This window comes from Haliaeetus leucocephalus, unplaced genomic scaffold (genome assembly GCF_000737465.1).
Source record: "Haliaeetus leucocephalus isolate CR32 unplaced genomic scaffold, Haliaeetus_leucocephalus-4.0 Scaffold140, whole genome shotgun sequence".
NCBI classification, from domain to species: Eukaryota; Metazoa; Chordata; class Aves; order Accipitriformes; family Accipitridae; genus Haliaeetus; species Haliaeetus leucocephalus.
This window is the reverse complement of record NW_010972576.1, coordinates 6584061-6611759: the sequence shown is the minus strand read 5'-3', so window position 1 is coordinate 6611759 and position 27699 is coordinate 6584061. Positions and strand designations below refer to the sequence as shown.

The window sequence follows — 27699 nt, the reverse complement described above, 5'->3', positions numbered from 1 at the left end:
ACTAGATGGGAATTCTTTCCCTAATAAATGTAAATTTGATAGGCTGCCTCTACTTGCATTTCCTGTTAATGGTTTGATCAGCTGAAGTGGGTTGGGACTGGCAAGTTAACTCTAGGACCCTGGATTTCAGTGGGTACTGAAAGCTAGGAGCTGAAAAATGGAAGGTATAAAAATAAAACAGCATATAACACCCCTTAGGATTACACAGACCCTAGGACAGAGCTGAATCTTGCTCAGTTTTGGTAAGCCAGCTGCATGTTCAGTTCCTTCCACAAAGTGGTGCAGTTCCAGGTGATGGCAGAAAGCCATGTGCCAGAGAAGCGTGCAGCAACTGGAGGCTTGGAGCAGCTTGGAGCATTTGTAACATAGGGTCAAGTTCTCAGCAGCAGACAAAAATCCAAACTGGAGTGAATGGTCCCTTCACTGAGCTACTGCATAAGAGAAAGGCACGACTTGTTTGCTGTAGTGCAGGGCTGGCAGAAGCACATCTGCTATACTGAACTTCCCAGGCCCTAAGGGGATGTGAGCCTTGGAAGGGCTCAGGCATACATCCATTAGGCACTCTTCAGAACTGAAAGAGCTGTGAGTAGGCAAAGCAGATGTTTAGGCACCTAACAAGAAGAAGGTGAACAAACAATCTGACAGCTAATTCTTAGATGTAGGCACTTACCCGTTTGTGGCACTAGCCTCAGGCACTTCCTTAAGAAACCAGGAAGAATGATAGCAGTGGATGTTGTTTTCCCTTCTGCTAGGCATGGAGGCACATGTGGTCTTCTTAATTACTGCTAGGTGTTTTAATCATTGTTACTAGTGTGCTAGCACTAATTTACAATGACTTGTTATTGTGCACCACCAGCTTTCATGTTCAAGATCTGTGAATTTCCCTTCTCACAAAAAGGCAGCTAGAAAAGCTGAGTTTACACTTAACTTTATTACAAAACTAACCAATACAGCTTCAGCTCTCTGCATACTCACAAGACACCCCTGGGAACTTGTTTCCCGTGGCTGTGTGGAAATCACATTTCTGAATGCCACACCAAAGTGAGGGAGATGCAAATGACTGTATCATCTCCTGCTATTCTTTTGCTCATCTGCCTTGGGCTGATGTATCCGGGGAAGGGTAGGATGTAATGCTGCTTGAAGTATAACCAACAGTCCTCATGCTATGGCACCAAAGTTCATTTGCAGTGGACCAGACAGAATGAAGCACATGTCTTCTGCAGACACTTGTATGGTTTTTCTCTTGTGGCTACTCTGACAGCTTCTTCTCTAATAACTGCTTCACCAGAACAGGATTGGATCGTCCTTGTGTTTCTCTTTGTACCAGCCCAATTAACTTATTTAGAACTTTTTGATTTCCTGCCTTTATCGCCATAACCTTTAGAGAAAAAAAAAAAAAACCAACAGACACCACTGTTACAGGAAAATCAGACATCTTTTCACAGCCAAGGTATGAATAGTTTTGTCCTTTCAGATCATTGTGTAGAATACTATATATTTGGGGCCAAGGTGTTATTTATAAAAACTGCCTTCAGCTTTGCAATAAGCTCCTGCTCTGCTCCCATAAGACAACAGCAAGTCCCTACAGCAGCAAGGCCTTACAACTAATAGAAAGATCTCCTCTTATTGAAAAAGTCAGAAAACACTTTTGGATTTTAACAGAGTCTGCAACTTGAACAGTGACTTCCTGGAAAAGAGCCAGAAAAATGAGATGGACTTCTCTTGCTAATAGGATCTACCTTTTTACTCAATATAGTGTTCAGTTATAACAAGTAATTTGCATCAAATCATAATCTATTTGATAATATTTGTGGGGTCCTTCAAGCACAGACGTAGGTGTTTTTGTAACAGCATGTTACTTCCTTTAAGCAAGGAATCCTTTGCAACACAGCAATTAATTAACCCATCAGAAATTCAACCTCCTATCAGGCAGCTAGTGTTTGATGCACAGTCACCTGCAAAATAGCAAGGGCCATATTTAAAAGCTAAGTAAAGCCACTGAAAAAAGCATTGGAAATTTCACTTTTGGGCATTTCTAAAGGAGATGCTACTGCTGAAAGACAAGCGTCTGGCCTTCATATTGCTTGTGTGGCAGGGAAAACATTCTCTACATTGTCAGAGTTACTGGGAAAAACATGATAGCTTCAATTAAACAGGATGTCATATTTACAGATATTAAGGGAAGGATTGCGAACATATGAGCCACCAACTGTGCCAATACCAAGCACAAATGCAAATATTGCTGCTCATTACTGTATCCAAATTATTGGCAGTCTAAAATCTTCTCTGTGATGTCACAATACAGAAAAGACTCATTACTCCTGATCTGCTAGAAATTACCTATATGGGGCAGAGTGCAGAACAATCCAGGTGATACTGCATTTTCATAAAGTGCTCAGCATTGGCTTGAGCAACTGTAAGTTAGTTCATTTTAAAGAAAGTTACTATCAAAAAGCATGGCATACTTTATTTTCCCTGTCAAGTACTCAGCTAATGCTATTTTGTAAGGTAAGCTCTCACAGCAATTTAAAGCAGTGAATTACAGGCCTTCGAGGCAGCTTTTGCCTTGGCAAAAGATCATCTGGAAAAAGTAGAGAAGAGAGGCCATTCTACTGCATTTGGCTTGACTAATACAGTGGAAAACAGAAAGGAATTACATTCTCAGAAAAAGCACTATTATTGAAATGGGAGTGTAGTTATGGACCTTCAGCTTCTGCACTTCCCAATCAGTTCTTGTGTTCTTTCTATCCACACTTGTGCTTCTGTACCAGTCTGAAAATACAGCAGCACTTTTATCAGGCTCTGCAAATGAGTCAGTCTGATGGAGGTCACACCGACCTACTGCAAGCTCATTCACTTTATTAAAAGCTCTTGCAGAGATGTTAGCATCGCCCAATGAGATCTGGGGTGGGTGGTATTGTTCTCAAAAGATGTTAATGTTTTTTTCCAAATGGCAAATGTATCTAGACAATGTTTATGTTAGAAACAACCTATTCACTTCTGCTTTTACATTTTGCTCCAGAGAACATACAAGCACTTGTTTTCATTTTGCTTTTTATCAAGCAGATTTTAGACTCTGTCAAGATCCCTTCCCACTCCTCCCCTTCATGATCAACAATGGTTTTTTCCCTTTTTCCCAGCTCAGACCTTTGTAGACTGGTAAGCCACGCAGGCTGCTGCGTGTCCTTCCAAGGAGATGGGGAAGAGCCAAAACCCCATCTTTCCTGCTGCAGCATTTGTGCTGCTGCCACAGACCAGCAGCAGAATAGCAGAGCGGACAGCAGCTCTGGAGGCACCGATGCTGCTGCCACGGGGGTCCGGCTCCTCCCCGCCCCACAGACATTGTCAGGCAGGAGAGCCAGCTAGACTTGTCTCTTTGGCAGAGGAGGGAGACAGGGACATGGCGAAGAGACAGATGCAAGTAAAATTTTTGTCTTGCCAGCTCTGATACAGTCTCTAATTCCATAACTAATATATGCCTTGCTGGCAGGTAACTTCAATCTCCAGCTTCAGAACAGTTTAACATTGTTGCCCTAACATCACAAGAGATGACATAAAAATCAGAGTTATGTGGCCGGGTGGCCAGGTCAGGTTAATGGCAGTATAGCTGAAGAGGGAAAGAGCCCCACAGTTTTGCTTTCCTGCATTAAATTTTTATGGTCTCTCAGAATGACTTAGCGCATTAGCCAGACTGGTAATTTCTTCTGCTGATCATTTTGTGTATGCTTCAATTTCCAAAAAAAACACTTAGTAAAATAAGAAAGGAGAAGAAAAGCCTGACAATAGCAGAGCAGCAGCTTTAATGCTCCTATACTGGCTCTAGAGCTCAAATGCCAATCAAAAGGAGGGGAAAAAAAAAAAAGAAAAAAAGGCCATTTTAACCCCCTTTTTAGAGCCACAGACTGCCATAGCGCACAAGCTTCCCAGCACCATCATAATCACCTCATTTTCTTGTCCATCAATCACCGCCTGGCAGATCTGTTCAAGCTCTTTTTGATCCTGTATCAGTTCAAGTTCCTTTTCTTTAACAATTTCAAGAGGAGCCTTCCCTTCTCCCTTCCACAATTCTGCAAGCACCTGAAAGTGATAAAGACTAGCAAAGGTCAGCGCCTTGACATGCTTACATGCAGTATTTCAGTTACTGATCCAAGAAGCCAGATTTTAGTTAAAGCAAGAGCAGATTGTCTAAATGTGAACAAACCCAAGATTTAATCCTGCGCCTCACTGAAAGAGCTCTTGCACCCTCCCTCCTTTTCTGCATCCTGAAATAAGACAAAACATTTTCACTTACTGCATGAGTACAGGTTAATGGTTTGCAACTGGTGCTCTGCAGCCTACCACAGTACTGGGAGCTGCCCGTTACTAGCAGTGATGGTACCTCTTCAAAGTAGTTTGCCAAGCGCAGCGCAGCCCCCATGTACCTCGCTGCGCTGAGCCGCTGCTCCCTCGCTGGGAGAGGGGGGTACCACGGCAGAGACCGTCACCAACTGCAAGGCTGTTCCTCTGGCAGTACTCATGCTAATCTCGCATTATTCACAAGAACTGCCTGAGAGCAGTAAGGAAATGCATCTCCATGAGCAATGTCTCTGCCTGGGAACTGACGATTAGCTGACTGTTGTACCAAGTCCAATCCCTGGTAACTTATCCCATTACCAGTCCTCATCAGCAAGGTGTAATGAGGATACATATGACAAAGCAGAAGAAAAATAGTGCTGAGCAGAATGAATGCAGCAGCTCCAGCCCACCTATGCATCACCTCCAAGTACTGGACTGCTGGGTGAACCAAGGCCCCTGGTATAATCACTTGTTAACACTAGGGTGTTCTCCTATGCTGTAGCAGGGCTATCGCCCTGGAATAAACTTCAGAGAAGAGAACATTTATAAAAAACCAATTCCCTTGGGCAGTCATTTGCTGTATTCCCTTTGCCCTTATTTCAGAGCTGTGGGAGGAGAGAAAGAAAACCCTTATTAGAACAGCTGCTTGTGCTCCATCCTGAGCTGAAGATATAATTGTATGTTTGGGCCATTGCTGTGTACCAATATGGAAATAGATGTCACATCAAAATTTCAGCATTAAATACTCACTGTAGGATGAAGATGCTGCTGGGATGGGGAGACGAGAAGGGGCATTCAAACTGCATGTTAAATAATTAGCAGGGCAGCAAGAGAACTTAGGAAAAATGAAGCACGTGGGATGGTATTTCAACTATCCCAGCAATTTTCTTCAGCATGAAGGATTTTCTGGTACAAAGACCTTCAGATAGACACTTTTGTAGCCACAACAGGTATTTAAGAACCATGCATTGACATAATTCCTGCAAGAGGTGATTTGTTTGCCAGCAGTACCCCAAAGCTTTTTATGGGATCTTATCACTCTGCTGGAGACCTTGAGAGAGGGTAATGACACACAGCTTTATTGTGGCAGCTACATCTTGTTTTTTCCCTGTCAGAGGGTTAAAGGCAGATCACTATTAAAGTTACTGATAAGCAGCCAGAGTTACAACCACTATAAGTAAAGCTTTCAGATATTTATATCTAAATAAATCAGTGCAGTATATGATGTCTTCTACAAGATCTTCCTTCTAGTGCAGTACTTAAAAATCATCATGGCAGTGCTACCTGAATACCCCTAGAAAGAAATACATCCAACAGAGATTCAACCTGTCTGCAGCTGCTTGCCTTTTTATTGTTGCACTCCATTGCTATCCCAGGCAGCCCCCTCCTGCTCCTTCCCTGAGGGACCAGGCAGGAAGATTTTTTGTCCTCAAGGGCTCCCCGAGGCACAGGGACAGTACATCACCCCTCAGAAGGAGGAGCACAGCTCATAACAAAACACCCTGGAAAGTCTGAAGCACTGCACAAATCAGGGGCTGGACAATGAATAAGCCGTGTTGCTCTCCTGGAAAAAGGCAGATGTGATTTTTAGGACTGGTATGTATTCAAGCAAGATGTCATAGGCTGCAGGAGGGGAAAATCTGCAACAAACAAAATCTATGCAGCTGACCATGGCAGAGTTACCCAGGAGCAACTCATTCATCAGGCTGACTTAGATCAGTGGCAGGACAGCTTGGCAGTCAGAGATCCAGCTCTGATTCCCTGCTATTCCTATGCCAAATGTCTCCTGGCACCGAGAGAAGCTTGCCCATTAGAAACCTTGAAGGCACCAGATTTCCCCTGTGACATCTGCATCATGTGTACTTTTCAATTTGGTAACAAGCATCTCCACTTACTTAGCTAGTAGAGCAACAATGTTATCAAGGCCCTTGCTTGTTTACAGGTATGTAGGAAAGCAGAAAGAGATGTGGCCAAGACCTGTCAAAGATGCACTTTTAAAAATGTGTTTCTCTACTTGGCAAGGAGTACAAATCTAAAGAAAGCAGTTTAAAAAATTATTTAAACTCATTTACACAAACTGCCTGCACCACAACAGGAGGATCAAATTATGAAGTCTCCAGAGCCAAAACGAGAATCTCTGGCCTCATTTCCATTACTGAAATCTCAATAGTTTCTACTATTGATTCTTGGCTGACCGTGATTAGATTTTAATGATGTTCTGTGGTCTCTACCTACACAGGCATAGCAGCAAACCATTGGTCAAGATGAATTAATCAGGACTTACACGTCTGGCTGCCACAGGCATCATATCAAACATTTTGCAACTGGTGAACGTGCCAGCTGACTGCTGTGCCTGAGAACGCTCCAAATGGAAACCCTATCTGCAGTGATTTGCTGCCAAGGGTGGGAGGGAAGCAGCAGGCAGTACCACTCAAGTCAGTCTGCTGGGCATCTCTCCTTTCCAGTGATGGAAGCCTTGATGTCTGGCAGTTGTCCCTCAGCCTCTGACAAAAGTGAGGGGCAGGCTGGGTCCAGTCCTCCAGATGGTATAGCCGTAATTGTCAAAGCAGATGGTTCTGCTTAGGTTTGTGTACTGTACTCATTTCCCTGCTATCTACTTTAAAGCAGCAATGCCAAGTGAGTCTGTTGAAGTTACTCCTATGTGGGTGACCTATGCAAGTGCAGAGGCAAACAAGACCTGGGGTCTACTCTGCTCCATACCCTGCTACAGATCCCTGACGAACGTGTGACAAGGGTGCTCGCACGGAGTTGCTCCAGCACAGCTCTCAGCAGCAGGGGCAAGTTTCTGCTTCCCTGGCCCAGGAACCGGCCTCTTCCCACAATGGCGTGACTCAAAGGCAGGCCCCTTTTATGCCAGAGATATACTCGCTGCCAGCCCTGCAAATGAGAACCGAGGCCCCATCTTGGGCATACTCCCCATCAGACTGGTTTCAGCCCTGGGTGAGCAGCACCGGCACCTCTCACTGTGGGCTTCAACATGGTGCCTCTGGGGTGGGCCACAGTATGTGCCTGTGCAGGTCCCCTGATCCAGGACACTCTCACCCCACAGCCCTGCACACACCGGCAGAGCTGTAAGCTGCTCCCCTTTGCACAGGCACGCCAGTCTGAAACTGCTTCAGAGACCTCTGGAGTAGGATGCTCTATCTGATGGCAAGTTGGGTGTGAGCTCTGTAATTACTTAAGTGGCAATTATGTAAGCACACAGTGCCCCTTCCTTGGCATATGCATCCTACCATACAATGTTCTGTGTCTATAATCAGTGCTCATGGCTTTCATCTGCCTGTGTTTTAGTGCCTTATACAGCAGAGACTGAACACAAAACCTCTTAAAAATTTTAAGCTGTTAACAGCTTCCTGCAGCGAGCATGTATGTGTATGCATGTCTGCGTGCTCACCCCATTGAACCTTTCCATCCTTTCTCGTTGGATCTGTCTCTACCACTGCAGTTCATTCTCCCCCACCCCAAGAGCTGCAATTCATCTGCTGTAGTGTATATATAGCCCTTTCTGCCCTCGGGCCATCCAGTATCTCTGCCTACTGCTGAGAATTGTTATAAACATTTGTTATTCTTCCGACATCCAGGCAACCAAAATACTTTTCTAAATGTGGCAAGGTTTCTGCAGTTTGACAGCATCACTCAGTGATGGCAAACAGTACTGTTATTTCTCTGTGTCCAATTTCAGAGCACCGAGGACAACATGCACATTACAAGGAGTTGGTAATTAAACAAGAAAAGCATCTCTGAAATTCTTGACGTTTCATAACCTGTCAGAAGTGCTGGCACACAAATATATCACAAGGCAAGAAACTCCCGTAGAAGAGCATTAGTACCCTGTCTCTACCTCCACAAGGAAGCCAAGAGTTAAGACTAGAGCTCTGAAGCTTCCCTTTCAAATGCAGACACCAAACTGATGGGTGAGCCATAACTCCGCAGGCACAGAACTGCTGTGCATTCCAATGCTTCTCCTGTTAATACTCTATCTCCTTTTTGAAGCTTTTACTTTTCCAATCCCAAATTTCCAAATGCACATGCCTGAAGTCAGGCACTTAAATCCTTATTTATGATGCCTGTCATATGCAGCTGGCTATTCACAGAAGCAGACTGACAATACCAACTGAATTAAGAACCATGAGCATCTCCAAAAAAGAAAACAAACCAGGAAGTTTAAGTATCTCCAAGCAGGGTAAAGAGCCACATTTGCAACAGTTATACCTGGTTTATAATAATGAAAAAAATGAACTGACTTCAATACTATTCCAAAGTTGTACTTAGATTAAATCAGTATGTGCTAGAAAAAGATGGAAACTTGCCCTGTGTATTTCAGTATTAAAAGCTTGAAAGCAGACACGGCCAAGTTAAATATCTTCACTGGGAGTTAAACATCTTCATTAACACTTTCACTGATGAACACCTGAGAAGAAGCAGTCATCTAATGCCTCATCTAGAGGGTAATAATTAATCTGAAAAGACAATGCATTCCACATAAATAAGCCAACAACAGTTTAAGGTGAATGACAGATTATTCCCTATCACAAAAACCCTCCAAATTTTGTCTATAAATGCAGCAGTCACCGTACCCATCATAAGCAGTTCACAATTTTAGATACAAATCATCAAGAGCTGATTTTTCAGATACAAATCAAGCAAGATGATATTTAAAAAGAGGGAGAAACTAGCTTTACCATCAGTACTTGCTTGAGAGGTCCATGATAGCACTTGCTTAAAGAAGCAAGGATAAAAAGAACAGCCAGACCTCTCCACTTTTGACTCAGGGGTACACCAAAGCAGAACCCTTTTGGTGACTACACTCAGGTGAATTATATCCTTTTCCACATGCTAATGCTTGGGAACATAGACCTTACTGTCCCTTAGTACCTAGTAACTGATACTCTCAGCTTAACTGCAAGCCATGGATTAGCTCCCACTGACCTTTCACTCAGGTCTGACTCGAACTGTGAAATTGAGATCTAGTGTCCAGTCTGTTCAGAAGCAGGATTTATTTAATTGACTTCAGTTCACATGGCTTAAATCTACTATTTGGCTTGTGCTCCCTTCTAACACTGAATATGCAGATATATCTATAAGACTATATACACACGATGCACTTTCATCTATTATATGTATATAGTATAGATACAAAATTTGTCCTTCATCAACAGTCTAAATAATTTCCTTTTGAAGCAACCTATGTACTGGTACATACTGATTATGGAATTGTTATGTGAATGGAGTAAGTGGCCACAGATTCAACATACAGTAAAATCAAAAAGGTACTTACCTGCTTTGCTGCTGTAGAAGAAATTTCTTTTTTTTCTAGAAGGTTCAGAAGGTCAGCCAGGAGAAAAGGACTGACTGGGCTACAGAAAAAGGGGGCAGAAATTACCTCAGAGAATAAGGTAAAGTAATATATCTAGGCTACTGTTGCTTGCCTAAAGATCACATGGTTTAACATGACAAGCTAGTATTTTTCCTCATGATACACTACATTCAACTATGGTATTGATAGCCTGACTATGCCTTACCATTCTCATATTCCAAAGAGGGAAGACTGATCACTATTCTTAACTACATGGTCCTCTTCTCTGCAAGGTATTTGGTTAACTTCATTCAGCAGGATAGCATCAAGGCCTACACAGTACTGCCTAGTGTAACAAACTTCACAGATAATAACTAAAGCAGAAGTGAGCAATGGAGTGACATGATACTATTCATGGTACATGAGAAAAGAATCACTTTTGTTTCACCATTGTAGAAGCCTGACCTTTCCTTCACTGTAAGGGAATGTTGTTTCAAATAACTGAGCAGGTCATTTAGAATCCAGCCGATCACTTTCTTTGGCTTCATTTGGGTCTGTTTTACCACGTTCTCAAAGAATTCTGTTAATCCATCTTCATTCTGCTCAAGAAAAGTAAATGCATCAAAAAGATACCAGAGTGCAAACATGATTAATTATACAATTACATTTGGAGTATAAATACTCAATCCTAAAGTAAACTTGGTTTTGTGAATTCATTGCAAAGTCACAAGACTTTGGAGTAATTTTATTAACATAACAGCAAACAAACTATGTTATGCCTATGTTATAGGTACATAGAGCTTATCTGCCAGCCTGTTTCAATGGAACTTTCAATAAACGAGCAATCTTCTTTCTCTTAAGTCCTCCCTAAAATCAGCATTTGGGGAGAAGCTTTCTCATCTTCTCATGTGTTTTAAGTACGGATAATGCTAGAAAATATAATGCTGCCATCTAACAGGCTGTCATGCCATCTTTTACCAAGAAGAGAGTTCTCCTGAAACTGTCTACAGATATTTCACTCTTGATCTTGGAATCACTTCTATTTATTTTGGATTGAAGGAATAAGTTTACCTTGCATTCACCCTTCAATGATTTGGAAAGGTCATACTGTAAGAAGCAGGATTTTATTTTTCTAGTTTTTTCAGAGAAGCTATGTAAGCTTTTCCACAGCACCCTAAATGCTCAGAAGCTATGACAGTAGCGGATTCAATTTATAGCCGAAGTGAAATCTGAGATTGTTTTTAGAAGAACAGATAACCGCACGGTCTGTTGAATGCTGTGCTGTTTGTCATCAAGGCATTGATGGATCTTTAACTGTAGCACAGAACTCATTAGGTCTACTGAAGGCTGAAGGGATAAAAGTGGCAGCTCCAACCTTTTCAAGGAGGAATCCAAATCCAGCGTGCCAGTGGACTACTGCAGTGTGCAGCATAAACGCACAGGAGGACAACCCAGCTCTCAGAAGTTGAGAGGCAGCAGTTTAGAGACAGCCAAGGAGCTATTCTAAGTATACTGCCACCACAGCAAAAACATTTCTCAAGCACATACTGACTGCAGCCAGATCTCCGAACAGTTCCGAGCAAAAAGAGTGCAGGTACGCACTAAACCAAAGCCTGACTCTTCCACTCAAACACATCCCATCAAAAGAGTCTCATTTGCCCTTGTTTTTAAAGGCAATTTATCACCATAGCAATACAGAATTTTAGACTTTCCTCCACAAAACTTTCAGAACACAAACTTCCAACAGCTCTAGATACCACATTTTTCATCAGTAATGATGTATGGCTTTTCAGAAGACTGCAGACTACTGCTCTCTCTTCTGTGAAACAGAACAAAATGTACTTAGATTAATGGTTCATATGTGCTGTAAAACCAGTCTGACAAAAATCAGACCCATCCTCCTTACCTTGAGACAGTGAGCAAAGAAACCAAGTTCTCAGCCTAGGAAAGCCACTGACATCTTCTGTCAACCAAGGTAAACCCGGTTTACAACCCCCCCTAGTTACCCCATACACACAGACATAATTCCCTTAATTTCCAGTGTCTTATAAATTTAACTAGCAGTTACTTTGTAATCAAATTATGTAAAATCTAAGGCTAAACAGACTAGAGGAACAAATCTGGCTTAAAAAGTAAAGGAATGACATGATTACCAAAGTACAGTAAACTTGATTAAAAACTGCATGTGTATTAAGTGGAATTACTAAAATGATGCATTACTAAATACTGTACTCTAATTCACCTCAGGATTCAATAGTACAACCAAACACTGATTATTTAAACAGCAGGTTCTCTTCCACAAAAACACCTGTTCAATTTAGGTAGGAAGAAGTGAGCACATATAAATGCTCATTTCTTTACACATGCTGCAGAAGATTTTACAAACACTCCAGGCGGAGTAGATCTAGCTACAACATTATGCACATGAAAACAATGTCTGCGGATGCCACATGTCTGAATGCAGGCCACAAAACTCAGACGCAGCATGTTTGAAACTTTCATCATGTATAGGCTAGAAAGCATATCTCTAGAAGTGAGCACGTTCAGATTTCTGGATACCAACAGCCTGGCTGCAGCTACAGGTCTGACCCTGCTGCCAGACCTTTGAAAATCAAGGACAAACATACCTAGCCTTCACATTTTAATCAGATTACTTCCAAGGCAGCAAGAACAGAAAAGCCCAGGAATGCTCAGACAGACAGACTTACATATGCTACCAGGTACCGAACCCCATACTCACTACTTGTGCACGTAAACCCATACATATTCCCCAAAATTCCTTTGCATTTTGTTGTAGGTTTTTTAAAGTGACTGTCATTTTCTGTAGCCAAAGAGTAGGAAAACCCAGCAATGCTAGACTGAAATGAATAAGGCAGAATGTCAAAACATGAAAATGACTAACAGAAATGAAACATTTTCCTTAATTTCTTGCCATATTAGAAAAATGCAGGCATAACTTGATTAGCTTCAATTTCTAGATACTATACTACTTGAACTTTGATTTTTTACTTTAATTTGTTTTGCATTTTGGTCAACTTTCTTCATGCCAAATTCACTCCAACTATGCCCCCACACACACCTGTCCCTTGTGATAGATCTGAGCTGAAAACCACCACATGCTCTAACATGCTGGTGTACAGTAATGCTAACTGACTGTTCTCACTTAATTATGAATAATGTATTTTAATATTCATAGAAGGAAAACCAGAAATCTGGAATTGCAGCACCATGTTTGTGATCCAGGCCCACTTGGTGCTCCTGTTACACACCAAATATGCTGTAACTTATTCACTAGAGTCTCACTGGCATGAAATCTGACGCACCAATATTTCAACCAGATGCAAATTTCTTAAATATGGTTTAAAACTATCATTTAATAGTACTGAGATGTCTAAAAAACTAGTGGTGGAGTGATTTCAGATGCTTTTTAAAGAAGTTTAAAACAACACATTATTTTACAGAATACCATGGGTACAATATTTAGGGACATTGGGTCTGTAATACAAACTTATGCTTTTAAAGACCAATAATGTTTCCTGAAGAAGAAAACTACATCAATGTTCACGAATAAAATTTCATTTTCTGCTTTCTTATTCCCATTTTCACCACCACAGTTCCCACAATAACCAACTGTGAGGTAACAACTGCTGCAAAAATGTGCAAGACTGTCAGGGGGAAAAAAAACCCAGCAAATCTAGCCTATTAAAGCAGACAAGCAGAGCAGTCAAAGAGTTCAAACTTTTTCCTACAGCTTCTTATAAAATGATTTAAGTTCTAAAAATAAGCATAAATTCACCTCCACACCAACATGTATGAGGACAGCGTGTCATAAACTCAATGGTCAAAACCTTGTACAGCATCCCACTTTTGACTGTTTGAAGGATTCACCAATGTAATTGTTCCACCAAAGCAATAAGCCAAAGCCCAACTGGAATGGCCTGACTAAGCAGAGGAACAGTAAATGCACAGGAAGACTTGGAATTCTGATGAGAACGGAAGTTATCAGACTGTTTTTTTTCTAATGCTGTACTATGACAACTGATCTATTTTTTGGTTGGACCTCCCCAGACTTCAGCATACTTTTTGAAAACCGTCACATTAAGGTCTACGCCAAAACATCTTATTTTTTTGACTCAATAGGAAGCAAGACAAAAATATTATAATACCGTAACCGCAAAGTTGTCAGAGATCCTTCTTGACTGAAGTATTTGCCAGCCTACCAGTTTACACAACAAAGTAGAAATTGCATGCAGAAATTGAGTATCCAAATACCATGGAGTCTACATGGCTCAAAGAATTGTATCTTTACGAGTTAAGAACAGTTCTGCATGAAGACAATCAGAAACTTCTTTGCAATTTATACAAAACTGTCAAAAATGCAGCAGTTTACACTTAAGAAATTTCAGATATAAAGATATTAATAGGTAATGCTCTCCTTCCATTTCACTACATCTTGTAATTAGGCAAAGCAGGAGTCTCATTCTCAATACTGCAGTACATACAGGCAGCAGCTATTGTATATGAGAATAAAGCTCATGAAGCAAGCTCGGAAACTAACTTGCATGCTGAAGTACGGTATTGTCTTATTATAACTTTGGTGCATAATGTTTTCTCTAACAAGTTGGCGCAGAACAGGGATTTTGCATTTCAGAGTCATCCCTCTACCACTGCCATTTATTTAATGAGCACTCCTGGGTGCTCTAACTTGAAAGAATGCTCATTAGATTTGTGCATCTGGCCCTATCAGCAATCTTCTGCAACTTCTGATGTAAGCTTAACATGGCAACGGACATACCATTTTCAGATGAATTAAGGTTAACTAGTCTCCTAGTGAACAGGCAAGCAACTTTTATGGAGAGTATACATGCTGACATTCTAATGCACAATAAAAGAAGACCAGCAATGAAGAACACATTCACTTCATGCATTCAAATGGATGCATTATCTTATTACAAGCTGAATCCCAAATTTCAGCTTGGAGCTCATTAATTGTCTTACATGCTGCAAAAAGGAAAAAAAGTTAAAAGGGAAAAAGCAAAGGCAATAGTGGATTTCAGTGAACAGGTGGAAAGGAAGGGCAGTTGATGAGGCAAATATATATGGCTAGTTGATAGAGGCAACAGAAACCACACAGCAGAAGCCCTCAATACTAGCAAAATTGAAATGCACAAGAAGTGGGCTGATGCCAAGTGAAAGGAGTGGGTGTACCAGGTCTGGCTGGGATGGAGTTTATTTTCTTACAAGCAGCCTGTAGGGTGCTGTGTTTTGGATTTGTGACTAAAGCAGTGCTGACAACACACCGGTGTTTTGGCTACTGCTGAGAGCAGTACTTTCTCTTTTTCCCACTCTGCCCCCCACAGCGAGCAGGCTGAGGGTGGGCACAAAGCTGGGCGGGGACACAACCTGGACAGCTAACCCAAACTGATCAAGGGGATATTCCATGCCATATAATGCCCTGCTCAACAAGGAAGACTGAGGGAAGGGCATTCTGGGGGAGGTGGTCTTTGTCATTGGTTGGAGACTGGTTGGGCATCAGTCTCCTTGTGGGAGGTGGTGAGTGATTGCATTTGCATCACTTCTGGGTTCTTCCCTTCCTTTTTCCTTCACTTATTTAAGTGTCTTTATCTCAAACCATGAGTTTTCTTGCTTTTGTGCTTCCTATTCTCTTCCCTGTCACACTGGTGGGGGGGAATGAACAAGGAGCTGTGGTGCTTAGCAGCAGGCCAGGGTCAACTCACCAGAGGGGAGGAAGAAGTAAAAAACGTCAGAAAAAAGGGGTCAGGACCTATCTACCCTTCTGAGCTCTGTTTATTTCAATATGTGAGAAATATGTTGATGTGAAAAAATGCATGCATGGACAGGAATACTAACTGTGAAATCACATTTTGCAGTTATACAATGAAATAGAAAGGTAAGAACTACTGACACCTCTCAACGCTACCACTGCAGCCTCATGACTTTGATGAGACTTATGACTCACCTGCCCACCAAACAGTAAAAGATCTGCAACTCACTAAAATGGCACAGCACCACAAAAAGCGGTTTTCCTAACAGCTTTCTTCAGAGGAAAGAACCATTTTTATTTTTTTCCATAGAACCAGCTTCTGTACAAGTGTATAAACTAGAGACGCACAAAGGAGGGATCTTAGCTAGTTAAGTTAGGTGCACTGCTCTCCCTCCATTTATAGTCAAAGGAAAGGAACTCCTCCAGAGGACAATTTAAAGTATTTATGGTTCCGCCCTGAATCTTACTCTAAAGAAGTCCTTTTCCTTCTGTCTCCACTAATTGCAGAAGGTAACCAAAGCAGGACACTGTCCTAGATTAGCTGACTATGTGAAATGTCTAATCTTGGGTGGGTATACTACTCCCCACACAGAGTTATCATTGCCGAACAGAGATAATGCAGTTTGTATTTAAGAAGCTCAAACTCCTTTAGAATAATTTTGGAAGTTAAGAGATTTTTCTGTCAATTCCTTACCTATATCCATATCTTGATGAAATCTCATGCTGTGCCACACTCTTTTCCTTCTCATCCCCTCTTCTGAACCTATCCCTGGTAAATTGCATTGTGAGGTCAAAGTTGACGTTGTACAGCCATTTTGTGTATATACCTGAGAATAAGTCTTTTTTTTTCTTTTTTTCTTCTTTTTTTTCTTTCCTTTTTTTTCTTTCTTTTTTTTTTCCCAAAATAATGTGGAAGCCAGATCAATGGGCAAGTGAAGCTGAAAGATTTAAACTTTGGGTTTTGCTTCTGCAGTCAGGAAAACATATCTATTAATTTGTTAAATACTGACAATGTGCCCAGCCTTGTACCAGACCCAAAGACAAGAAGAGCAGGCACCTGCAGACAAGGGTTTGTCAGCAGGAAGTTGTACATTTGTTGCAATCAGTCACAGGTGCATGCATGTGTAGACAGAGAAGATCAATATTAAATAATAGTTGTTTGACTGCACCTTGCATAAGAAACACTTCTATGCACACTGGCTATGGTTTCTTTTCCCCACCATTCTATGTATATGTCCAAGGTACAAAGTATGCATTGGACATATTTCCAACTAAAAAACATCCATGAGAACTGCCAGCTGGTTAATATGACATTTGTAAATCTTTTCAAAAAACGTGCAACTTTGAAGTTGCTAGACTTATTTTTGCACTTGATCAATAGACCTACCAATAAGGTGAAGCTGTGTTCAGGAAGAATCCCATACTGTTCAACAAGCTTTGCTCTCTTCACACTGGGGAGGTCAGGCAGTCTCTCATGAATCCAGTCAATATTTACCACTTGCTGATGGTTCATATTAGCTGGCAAAGATTTCGCATCATACAGAATCAATGGAGGAAGGTTTGGCTCTGGCATAAACCTAGTAAAAATGGAAAAAAAAACCCCAAAACAACAAAAAAACAAACCCCCAAACCTTTATAATTATTTTCACTCAGAAGCTAAACAAAAAGGAATAAAATTTATATCACAAGTTTATACTTACCTGGAAGTTGTATTACTGTTTCAAATGAACAAAATATTAAAAACTCATGCCTTGGCTGTATCATCATTAAGCAGTAAGAGATCAATCCCTGAAAAGCTGCAAAGCCTCTATTTTCTTTCTCTGAGTATTGTCCAAGAGTGGATGATAGAAAAGGGGTGGTTAACACTTCTGCACCCAAAATAATAATTAAAAACCCCAATAAAACCAATAAGAATAGATATGGAAACAACTCACTCCTTTTGGTATCAAGCATGAATTGTGGATCCGGACAAAAATGGGAGTGGACTGGCAGGGAAAAACCCAGATTGACAGCCAACTGCCCGGAGTGATCTGGGCAGGTTGTAACCTTTTCCAGACTAACTTCAAAAATCTTGATGAAATCTCATGCTGTGCTAAAAGCAAAGTTACTGTGCTCAGCAGGGTGCCATCACAGAACAAAAGCCTCCCTTAAAGAGAAGGCCAATTGAAACCACTGGAATAAATGCAATTGAAGCAGAACCTTACTCTTACATGATCAAATGAGGGGTTCAAAAATATCAGAATAAAGGACATTGGGACATTTACTATAATAATTTCTATTTCAAATCTGCCTAAACATAGATTTTAAGTTTAATGTATAAAGTGCAGCAGTAAATTACAAAAAACCTGAAAAACAAAGTTTAATACTGATCATAACCTTAGTAATAATCTTTCTGGTCTTTATTTGAAATATCTCAGGCTCACCAGTTTTGCCTACATTTTCATGAATTTTCTTTTGCTTTTTTCGAATTAGTCTTGTTAAATAAGCCTCATGCCAGCCCCTACCAAAATAAGGAATTCACAAAATGATCACTGACTTTTCTGCTGCATTTCTACAAACAGTAATTTAAAAAGCAGATTCAAATTTAAAGTTTGTGGGATGTTTTCAAAATCCTTGCTCTGCTCTAGTAAGATCAGTGGTAGAATACATGTAGATCTAACAGGAACACAGATATGGCAAAGCTAAGGGGCTCTGAAAGTTCTTCTGCAGAACTACAATTCTCCAGCTGGGAAGTGAACTCTGGGAGTAACAGGAAGACTGTCTCTGGGATGCAAAGCTAGGCACTGGGAGGACCAGCGCTAAGATGGCCCTAACCAGGGGAGGAGGCAGGCACGCACAGAACAGGAAAACGGGTGCCCAGAGCAATCAGCAATCACTGAGCTGCATCACTCTTCCCCATCTCATCCAGACACCACTGTGATTACCTCTTGTCCTAAGGGGCTGAGCAGCTGTGCTGCTGTTTTGCAGCTTTGCCCCAGCACTTGTTCCCAGCAGCATTTCTTCCTACAGGACTCATGGCTTGTCCCCTCACCCTCTGTCTAAATCCTTCTCGGGTGGCTGTTTATGGTTTGATGGCTGTCATCTCACACAGGTAGAAGACAAGAATTACTTAGCAAGGTAACAGCTTCATTAGGTCTACAAAGATCTTAAGGTAGATACCTGCCTATGAATGCTGACACCTTTCGATAGTAGTTAGGATTTTCAGACAGTGATTGTAATCTATGATCACAGAATTTAAGCATGGGGAGGCTCGGCCTGCTATCTGAAAAACATTTCCCCTCAGTATTTTCTTAAACTGGGAGCAATGCTTAACTCAGAATATTCTTACGTTTTATGTCTGGCATTCTTAATATTGCAGGTATAGTGGCCACAAAGTAACCTTCAACTTACCCACTTTGAGCTAAGGTACTCCAGCTTAGTTTTGGGGAAAAGTCTATGGGTTTTAGCAGACATGAGACACAGCTGTAGATCTGAACTGCTCAGACTAGCACTGATTTTGATAGGTCTCTTCCCCTTCCAGTTGAAGGTAAACTTCCAATACATACTCACTATGCTGACAAACTTTATATGCTCATTACCCTGACTACACTTAAGAAATGAAATACATTCTCAGTTCTTGAAATGTTAACTTTATTAAAAAATTACCGATAATCCTGTTTTCCTTCTTTGTCTCTCATTGGTACAGTGCACCTAAAATAAAAACAAAACAAGTAAGATGTGGTAAGTGGTACACCACAGAATTAGTTTTATGGTAAAAACACAAAACAAAAACTTTGCCTCATGAAGATCAGGAGAGCTTCTTAAGGCCACTTCAAAGAATGTATATATGTAAGAAGGCAGTCACTTTCACACAGACACTGCTTGATGTAGCACACAATCTGTTGTGAAAAAGCCTCGACTTTAGTAATAAATTACTATCTGTGAGGAGCCTATGCTTGTGAACATTAGCTTTAGAAGACAGAAGTTCAGCAATACTACATTACCTCTCCTGATCATGTCACTAGGTATCCCTGGCACACCAAAGCTGCTATTCCTGATGTTCCTCCAAAATAAAAACTCACCCAAGCTTGGAATCAAAGGCCCTTGTTTCATTCAGAATTGTTCCTCCATTTTCAAGTTCTTCAATTTGCCTCTGTATTTCATAGTCTGACAGAAACAAAAGAAAAAACAATAAGCTTGTTATACTGCACTATTAGCTTTTGTATACTCCACTATTTCGCTTTTCAATGCTATGCAGTAATGGAATAGTTTGTTGTTTGAACCTTAATGAAATAAACAACAGTAGTTACAGGCAGAATTATCAGTCACTGTCCCTCTCTCCAGCACTGTTTTTTTCTTTGCATGTTTTCCTCATCTTCTTTTATTCCCTTTAAATAAAAAACATTTTCTCCCAGACACTGCAGCCAAGCCGTACATTCGTAGTGACCTTCCTATCACCCAGCTGAGTTTTCTTTTGGAGATGTAATAATCATCCTTTCTTGCTTGTACCTGAGCTGCATCTGAACTTCATCCACACCACCTACCGTACTCAGCCGAAAGCAATCATCTACATTGAAGGACACAGCTACTGCTAACAGATTTCAGCAGTAAACATGCTCGGCATTGAATCATCTGCTTTACTCTTCTTGTAGGCAGAGGGTTACCTCTGCAAGAAAACTGCAGAGTAACAAGGCTGCTGTCCCCACAGTACCCCACACAAAGATTTATTCTGTCAGGGAGCAGCAAGAGCAGGGCTGCTCCACAAGGGGTGACAAGCCAGGAGCTGAGGGTGACCACAGCATGCTGGTGGTCTGAACAGCATGGGCAGAGGCATGTGCTATTAACAGGGTCCACTGACAGTCTCAGTCAAGGTGAGGGGATGCGTTGGGTCCAGGATCCATCCAGGGAGTTCAGTCAGAAGCAGCAGGAGATAAGTCCAGAGACGGGACTGGGAACAAGACTACAGAACAGGTCCAAGGTCCAACAGGAGACAGGACTGAAAACTGGCACACCTGTGATGTAGCTAAGGCAAAGTCTGAAGGCCCCAGCCTGAGCTTAAATGGGACTTCTGGACCCATGGGGAAGGTGCATGGATGGGACACCCAGATGAAGCTAGTCAGTGCATTTAGGGCCAATTACTACACTCAGAAGCCTGACATATTTCATGTCAGACCACAAAAAATATCTACAATGCTCCTATAATGAAGCAACCATCATTTACCTACTGCTTTTGCCAGGAATCGTATGCTATTGATATTCTTCACTTCAGTCCTCACTCCATAAGGCTCTCCAGGGTGATGCACAGAAACATTGGCATCCACTCTCAGCTTACCCTCTGTAAAAGGAAACTTCATCAACAGAATAGTCTGCCCTGGAAACTAGCGTAAAAATGTTGTCATGCATTAATAAACTGTATGCTATGTGCAGAGCATTAATAGTAGACTTCCATGTGTTCAGAAAGGAGTAACAACCATGTCATCATAGTGTTCTGCTTGTGATTCCATCTCAAGACTCTGCCTCTAATCATTCAAAATTTTCTGAGAATACTACTCTTGAAAAAAAAATTACTGCTCATAATTCCTCTCAGAGAAAACTGCATGGTGCAGTGCAGCACAGATCCTCTAAGCCATATAGTGATTCTGATTCACAGCTCTTCAATAAAGGGCAGAATTAGACAAGCAATTTGAAGTGGTGATTGTGAGCTTCCATTCCTCTAAAAACAGCACAAAAATACCTTTTGGAATTACAATTTGATGGACATATACTACCCTAGCATAGAACACAAGAACTTACAGTTATGTTGAACAGATTTACTAAGGTGTTCTTGGAAATTTACAGCTCAAGGACAAAATGTGAATAGTAGTGGATTTTTTTGTAATTTTCTTCCTTTCCTTCAAGAAACTGCAATCTGCCCTGCCCCCCAAATTTCCCTGGTTACCAAAAACTGAAACTGAATACAAAGTTATATATAAAAGCATCCTGCACTTTTAGTCCAAAATGGAACAATGTCCTTAGAGATCTTTAATGACTCAACCACAAGTAACTCGTAATTGTATCTTTCTAAGTTTTATCTGTCTAAAGACATCCCTTCTGAGAAGAAAAGGCTTGTCACAGTTATTCAACTAGTTGGAATAAACCACCAGGAGGGGTTATACTAAAGAGAAATATGATTTTTCCCATATTGCACAGTGAACATCTGTAGCCTTCTTCTTTGGTTTTGGTTGGTTTATTGTTTCTTTTTAATTTCAGAGATAAAAAGAAACAAACACTTACTGCTTAGATACAGTAGCATTATTAAAGAGAGCACAAAATAACTTGGACTTAAACCTGTGAAGACATCTACCGCTTCAGAATCCATTCTGGTCAATAGATGTAAATTGACTAGAGAGGTCTCTGTACACTTTGTAAAAGTAGGCTGGATGATAGTGCACTAATTTCCTCTGCCTTCATAGAGTCTTGCCAGACATGCAAATGAAGGACAAAGGTTCTGGAATGTCCCAACAACTCTTTGAAGAAAAGTGTTTTGCATGTGCTCCCTCTTTGAGGTGAAATGAGTACTTGCTCTAAAAGAAGAATAGTCTTGTCCCGCCCTTGCTTCATTTTGAGACATGACCTGCTTCTACTTGGATGTAGGTGTCAATGTGACAAGACAATGAAGTTAATCAAGCATAAGTGAAAGGAGAGCCAGGTCCCAAATGTTCTTAAAAAAGCTTTTTTTCTTTAAGCCCAGCTTCTTTTCCTTTCACTTTGCAATGAAATCATCTTTTCATCTGTTTGTTGTTAATGAAATAACACTGATGAAACCAGGCACTTGTCTTCACTGAACACACCAGTAGAATGAAGGTAAAATATGAGCATGTAAAGCCCTTATTCGAAAGAAAATAATTATAATGAGAGAAAACCACAGTAGAAAGCCCCTAAACACCACATCGAAAAAAAATCCAAATACTTTTAAAGCCAACTATACCGGAGGAAAAATATTCCAAACACTGGAATTCTCCTCCAAAGTCAGAAATCTCACTGCAATAAAAGATATCATACTGCAATTCCAATGGCAATCTTAGGGCCAAATTCAGTTGTGATAAATGATGGTGTATGTGTATGTTCATGAAGGCCTTTGAAGAAGCATGCAAACTGGCTGTTTAATATTAACAACTGTGCCCCATTTGACATGCGTAACACTAGTGAGAGAAAAGATTCAGAAACATATATAATGTCTAGCAATTATAATTTCCCCCTACATTAAATTAGATTTGCATCACTAGCCAACATTTATTGGATCCTGTTTATTGAGTAATACATGGACCACTCTGACTCAGTTCCCCAGGAGATGCATCCACTTATACTATGGACTGAATTTGTTGCCAGAACAGCAAGGCCAACTGTCACAGGCAAAAATATGGCTTACATTGTGAACACTAATAGGTAGCTTATAATTGGCTGTATGTGTGGAGGGGATGAATGCCCAAAACTGTACTTTTAAACTCTCAAGCAGAAGCCTGCTATTTGCTAGCTGTAACCATGGGCTGGTTGTAAATTTTGGTAACATTAGGACTAAGCAAAAATGGCATGACCTGAATCCTCCAGTTAACAGAGAGACATGAGACAGCATCACCTGTTTGGAGGCTGATCACACGCTGTGCTTCTGTACATCACCTATTGCAAAGACTGGGGCCTTAGGGTTCCAGAAAGAAGAGCTGGTGTCAAAAGCAGGGGTTCCCAAAAGAGGAAGTGGTCTCAGAAAGGTAGCAGTGATCTTGGCTAGAGAGATCCTGCAGGTGGGGGAGGATCCCAAAGATCAGAAAGATGCATGGAGACAAATGCCAGGGAACACCTAGGACCTTGGCCTCTTAACACCTGCGACCAGTATCTGCAAGCCTGCTGCACTGCACAAACAAACACAATTTTCTGGCCTGCGTCCCCAAACCAGCAGTGATCTCCTTAGTGGGAAGAGAAATTGCAACCAAGTGAACATAATGCTGGAGGGGAGGGAGAGACAGAGTGATTGTGTGAAATGATCAAGTAGGGTAAAAGCTGCAGACTCGCTGGTTCTTAAATTAACCCCGGCACCCGTGTCTGCTATGCACTGTCATTTACTCCATCTCACCCATGATGCCAGCACAAGTTTACTGCCTACACCCATTTTATGACTAGCTGTGACCTAACATGCAACTTATAAGATGATCCATGCTCCCACTACTTTGTCCCATAACTTCTATAACTAATTCTTACTACAGATCTTCTGTGCTGCAGTCCTGTGGCAAGCAAGAGAAGACAGACAGGGAGAAACACCACAAGAACCCTGGGGACATTCCTTCCTGCCTAGGTTTATCCTGCAAAATTATTGTGTGAGGCAATATAAAATCTAGCACTGCAAAGCTCTGCGGATGAAGGCAGGCCCGTAAGAACACCTGAAGCATGGCAGACATTAGGACAGACTGAGGATTCCAAGAACAACAGCTAGAAAAGGCTATGCATTATAAGCAACCACAGAGTAAAATAACCAGAAGCTGCAAAACTCTGCAAATGCAGAGAATAACTGGTGACAAGGGAACATGCCCTTCCCCCTTCTGTACCTGCCATGACTGCCTGGCTGCTCCCAAGTGTTTGAAGAATGAGCTGAAGCTCTCTGACTGCTGCAGCTGCTTCCTCCCCACAGCACATATCAGGCTCCATGACAACCTCCATGAGGCCAACTCCTATCAGGGAAAGAGACAGGAGATTTTCAACAATAGCTTTTGATCTTGGCATATTAGAGTGCAACTGGCTAAACACATGAAAGCACTTGGGCTTTTTTTGAAAAAAATAAACCCCCATGTATTATTTAGTAACTGTCACTATGGGCCTAGCTGCAGATTGCTATAAAAACTTACCCTCCTATTTTTTTAAAGAAGCAGACAAACTGCAGACAATCCTCCACCCTTTGATGACATGCAGATCAGAAGAACACATTCCTCTTCTGCCCTTCTCCGAGAGAACCCCCATTTAAAGCTAATCCAATTCCAGATTCAAATTTTTTACCTTAACCTAATTTTGGAACAGAGAGAACTGTAAACAGATGTAGTCTAGTTTTTAGCTTCAGGATCCAGCTCTCAAAGAATATGAGCAGCCACAGCCCTTAACTTCAGTGGACACTGTAGCACTGTGTCCCAGTCAGGCTAGGCCATCCAGGTTGCTGCCCACGTTGTGTGCTAATTTGGTTCATTCCATTTACAATTTCAAAGTTTGAAGAGAAAATCTACATTTTTTCAAAGCTAATAATTAAAAGAAACGTCTGACTCATGCACTGATGAATTCCAACAGCTGCTCCTTCTATACACAAACTTGATTGACTAGGTCTGTGATTTTTTTTTTATTTTTTTTTTTAAACAACAACGGATGCAGTGGCAAGAGCTTAAATAGCTGAGTGGCCATGACTGACACATACAGTTTTGAACAAACTGGAGCCAACAGATTCCTAACTTGCTATAGCCAATTGCCATCAACCAAAAGCAATGGGAAAGGTCCACTGCCCATTAAAACATTCAAGTATTCCCCTGCTTCAAGTGTAATGGTCATTTTGATGCATTTTTATTTTCAAGGAGAGAGACATCAGGCTGTTTTTATTTTTCACCTCTTCCCTGTCACCCATTTACCTTTAAAGACTAATCTTACACAGAAAGGAGGAGAAAAATAGGAAAATAATCCAAGCTTACCAGCCCTATTCAAGTCAACAAGAGTCTGGCTCCTTGTGTCATCATGAAGACTCTTTCCACTGTCTTGCTCCAACTGAATTTGTTTAATCCTCACAGTTTTGGTCACCATCTGGCTCATTTTGTTGTCTATGCAGAGACTGTATGACAGTCTTCCATTCACCGCAATAGGAACTCTTTGCTGAGTGATTTGATAGCCAGCCTGTCAACAAAATTATCTTTATACTCAAATAAAACATTCACTTTTCACAAAGCAGCAGCATGACCAAGTGCAAATATTATAGACTAAGAACAAAACTGAAAATGCAACAACTTCATAGTGACCTATATAAGAAGATAGAACACATGCACATATAAATTCAGAAGTTATTTTGCTTAGCTGGAAAGGAAGCAAGCTAGAAGATGGGTCTAGAATTTGACATAACTGTGAGAAAAAAAACTGTCTGGAAAAAATAAGAGGACTCCTCAATACAGACAAGTATAAGATACCATACTAATGCAGAAATAATTAATAATCAACTGCACAACCGCTTGCCAAGGATGACATAAATTTCACTGATACTGCCTTGGGGCAGGAAATGGACTAGAAGAGGTTCTTCCATGCCTGTGGTTCCCTGATCATGTCTGAAGCCAGTTACCACACTCCATCCCCAAGCTGGCACTATCACTCATCCTCCCATCAGGCTGAATACCTCTCTCCACTTGTTCAGAACTTTACTTATTAGAGGGGAGGAGAGGGAGAGGGAAGGGGGGGTGGAAATCAAGAAAATGAGAAAGCTCAATTTCATTAATGTAGCAATTTAAAAGATAGACACTGCAACCCCACATAAGGCACACAGCTGGTAAATGCCACCTCATGCCTGGGACTCCACTCAAAGGGGAAACTGCTAGCCAGAAAGGGGGCTGCCAGTGACAAGGTATTGGAATAACTGCAATGATGTATAAATACAGAAGCGAATTGATTACTCTGTTGAGGTAGGGTCTCCATCTCTTCCTCCTTCCTAGCCTGCTTGTGCCTGCAGAGGTGAGAATTAAAAAAAAAAAAAAAAAAAAAAGCCTGCCAGATTTCAATGAATTGGGAGGAGCATTTGCATATCTTGCAGGGAGGACGAGCTTACTCTTAAAAGGTAGAGATGGTGACAGTGCATTGGAATGGAGAACAATGGTCTGGCCCTGTGAACAGCTCAATTTATATATGCAATGAAGTGCATGACCTTCTACCCGTAATCACTATGAGAAAAATAAAATAACTGACTCTATGCAGCCTATGCTAATCACATAGCTCTTCCCATCTCCTAAAACTTCTCATTAAAGTGATTTTTGTAAAGCCTGAAATAGTGAGTGACAATAAATAACAAGAATCCCATCTCCCATTCAAAGCCCCATTTTCAGGAGTAACAATAATCCCATTGTCAAATGACCCTAAGAGCTGGATTTATTTTATCTGTTCTATACAGCTCATTAGCCTAAACTCTGCATCTTATTACAGGGTTCCTGACTAGATGTTTCACTATGAAATGCAGGTCGGGCCATTTATTGTCAGTGCTTAAACTGGAGAAGTCAGGCAGTAGAAAGCCAGAATTACATGTTTGAAGCTAATAAAATGTGTCAGCATCTCCTTTAACCCAATTTCCATGCTTATCTGACAGAGGATCCCGTAACTCATGTCTGCAGACAATGGCAGCCCATTTGGTGCCGTACACACCTTCTTCCACCTCACTCTTCTCTAAACACATGGATGTGGTTTCTTTCTTATGACAACATTCTTCCATATAGCTTCTATGCAGTAGACTGATAGCAGCAGACATCACAACAATATGAGAGATTGTTTTCAGTTTAACAGCAGAAGCACCAAAGGCTTGCAAACAAGTTTGCGATGTTTTTGGTGTTTCTTTATGATGTGTAAAGGAATTTTGAAAGTCGTATGTATGTCCTGCTATTTCACTTTTTTCTCCTTCAGGTCTGGAAATGGGCTTTAAGATAGTATTACAAGTAAGAAAAAAAAAGTATTGGCAATTCAAACTGGTAAGTTTGCGGTTTACATTCCCAGTAGCTCACTACAGAGCCCCCAACAAAAGGGCCTCTTAATGGCTCACAAACATTAGCAGTTATCCACAGAAACCAAATCAGTAATTATATCAACTTCACAGAAGAGCCACAAGTTCCCAACCTGGAAGAAAACAGAACAGAAATCTCTTCTGAGATCCAGGTCTCCAGTGGACAGCTATAGCATAGTTCTCTTTCTAAGATGGGAAGCAATTGTATTTGAATATGTTTAGTGTAACTTCAAAATATTTCCAGTGCCTGAACAAAATAGCGGGAGAGAAAGTAGTTTGGTGAATAATACAGCACCTCTACACTTTAATATGGGACCTGAGAAATCTCCCACTCTGCTTCTCCAGATGTCCAGGACACCTCACCTAAAGAGAGGATAAGCTAACATGCCTGATCTTTCTCAGATAAAATAGAAATAGATTTTTTTATTTTAGTGCAGTCATCAGATCTCTACCTCAAAATAAGAGGAAGTAAAACTAGTGTCCTCCCTTTGACAGGTTAGTGTTAAACTGAACATTCAGTACAAATAAGCTGAC

The 27699-nt window shown here is 41.0% G+C and overlaps 1 protein-coding gene across 1 annotated transcript in view; it reads right to left on the bottom strand.

Annotated features, from left to right (window-relative positions):
• Positions 1–490: 490 nt before the first annotated feature.
• The window catches only part of GATB (glutamyl-tRNA(Gln) amidotransferase, subunit B), a 43846-nt gene continuing 16637 nt past the window's right edge, over positions 491–27699 (bottom strand). Inside the window, exons 4-13 of the mRNA XM_010561022.1 lie at positions 25112–25310; positions 23993–24115; positions 20638–20751; positions 19499–19583; positions 19083–19127; positions 16825–17014; positions 10118–10251; positions 9635–9713; positions 3943–4077; positions 491–1378 (exon numbers count right to left, since the gene is read on the bottom strand). Coding sequence (XP_010559324.1) covers positions 1250–1378; positions 3943–4077; positions 9635–9713; positions 10118–10251; positions 16825–17014; positions 19083–19127; positions 19499–19583; positions 20638–20751; positions 23993–24115; positions 25112–25310 — 1233 coding nt within the window. The 3' untranslated portion in view covers positions 491–1249. The remainder of the gene's footprint in view (positions 1379–3942; positions 4078–9634; positions 9714–10117; positions 10252–16824; positions 17015–19082; positions 19128–19498; positions 19584–20637; positions 20752–23992; positions 24116–25111; positions 25311–27699) is intronic.